General features: G+C 36.6%; 1 protein-coding gene across 1 annotated transcript; it reads right to left on the reverse strand.

Moving 5' to 3' along the window:
• Nucleotides 1–6: 6 nt before the first annotated feature.
• Nucleotides 7–675, reverse strand: LOC109705487 (replication protein-like; the record flags this gene model as incomplete). The annotated part of the gene is made up of 1 exon (XM_020226219.1): nucleotides 7–675. A coding segment is annotated over exon 1 (669 nt), but the record flags the coding sequence as incomplete, so codon positions are not given.
• Between the last annotated feature and the right edge of the window lie 594 nt (nucleotides 676–1,269).

Genomic DNA, 1,269 nt, shown 5'->3' on the forward strand with positions numbered 1-1,269 from the left:
AAGCCTGAATGAAAAGCCTGAAATAGTACGCCCTCGCTTATGTTGTTCGTAAGTTACTGTGATGTCTGTATGCTCATTGATCTGTTTAATTGACGGTTCTAGCACACGCTTTTTAAAGTTGTGCATGTCTTTGTATTCGTTATCTTCAACGCCAAGTTTATGCCTAAACTCCGACAACTCAATTTGTGGCGTTTTACCGACTTCACGCCACGCTATAAGCAACTCGTAAAGGCGGATAGCGTACTTACTGGTGAGCTGTGTAACCTGTTTTAGTTGATAGCTTGTAAAGTGTTCCTCTAATCGCAAAATCAAAGGTACAACATCGGGGGCAAAAGTGATTTCTAGTATTGCTTCGTTTGTAGCGTATGCAATCCGACTAACCCAACGTGATTTAACAATAAAATCTGTACCTCCCCTAACCTCTCTAAATGAAAATTGACGATTGAATAAATTATCAACCGCATTTTTTAAGGCTTCATAAGCTGTTTTTTTATCAACATTAAAGTGCTTCATGTAGTCACTTGCATGTATTTGTAGCTTACTGTCTGCTGTTATTCCGTTTCCTGTTTCTCTTGCATTGATGATTGCTAAAAGCATTAAACGCTGTTCAGTTACTTCTAGGTTGTAACTAGCATTAATCAAAGCATTGTCTTTCACTACTAACCCATTTTTCATATTTTCGCTCATTTATAAGCATATAAGTACATAATAAATAAATGCAGTTTAAAATACAAGTTTTATTATGTACGTTAAAGAGGGGAATTTGTATGTTAATGGAGGGGAATTTGTATGTTAATGGAGGGGAATTTGTACGTTAATGGAGGGGAATTTGTACGTTTATAAACTCTGTAATGCAGTCATATCAATGTTTTCAGCCTGTCTAAAAGCATTTAAAAGCTTTAAAAATAATTAAAAGCCCAAAATCTTTTAAAAACACATGAAAACTGCCCTAGGTTTTCGCTCCGCTCAAACTCTATTGAATCTCGCAAGCTCGATTCGAGGGGCAGTTTTTTGGTTAATCCTGTTTGTGAAATCAAAGAGCAAAAGCCAACGAAAGCCAATAGCAGTAAGGGTTTTAGACTGTTAATAGGGAGGGATGCTTCAAAATCAGCACACGAAACAGGTATTTTCTAGGGGCGGATACCGAAAAAACCGTAATCGGAGGGGGAATAGGCGAAATTTATCTTGTTCACTCGTAGACACTCGTTCTGTAAATTGCTGTTATTGTTTAGAAAAATTAATAAATCATGGCTCAAAATCATTTTTAGG

Source organism: Ananas comosus, unplaced genomic scaffold (assembly GCF_001540865.1).
Source record: "Ananas comosus cultivar F153 unplaced genomic scaffold, ASM154086v1, whole genome shotgun sequence".
NCBI classification, from domain to species: Eukaryota; Viridiplantae; Streptophyta; class Magnoliopsida; order Poales; family Bromeliaceae; genus Ananas; species Ananas comosus.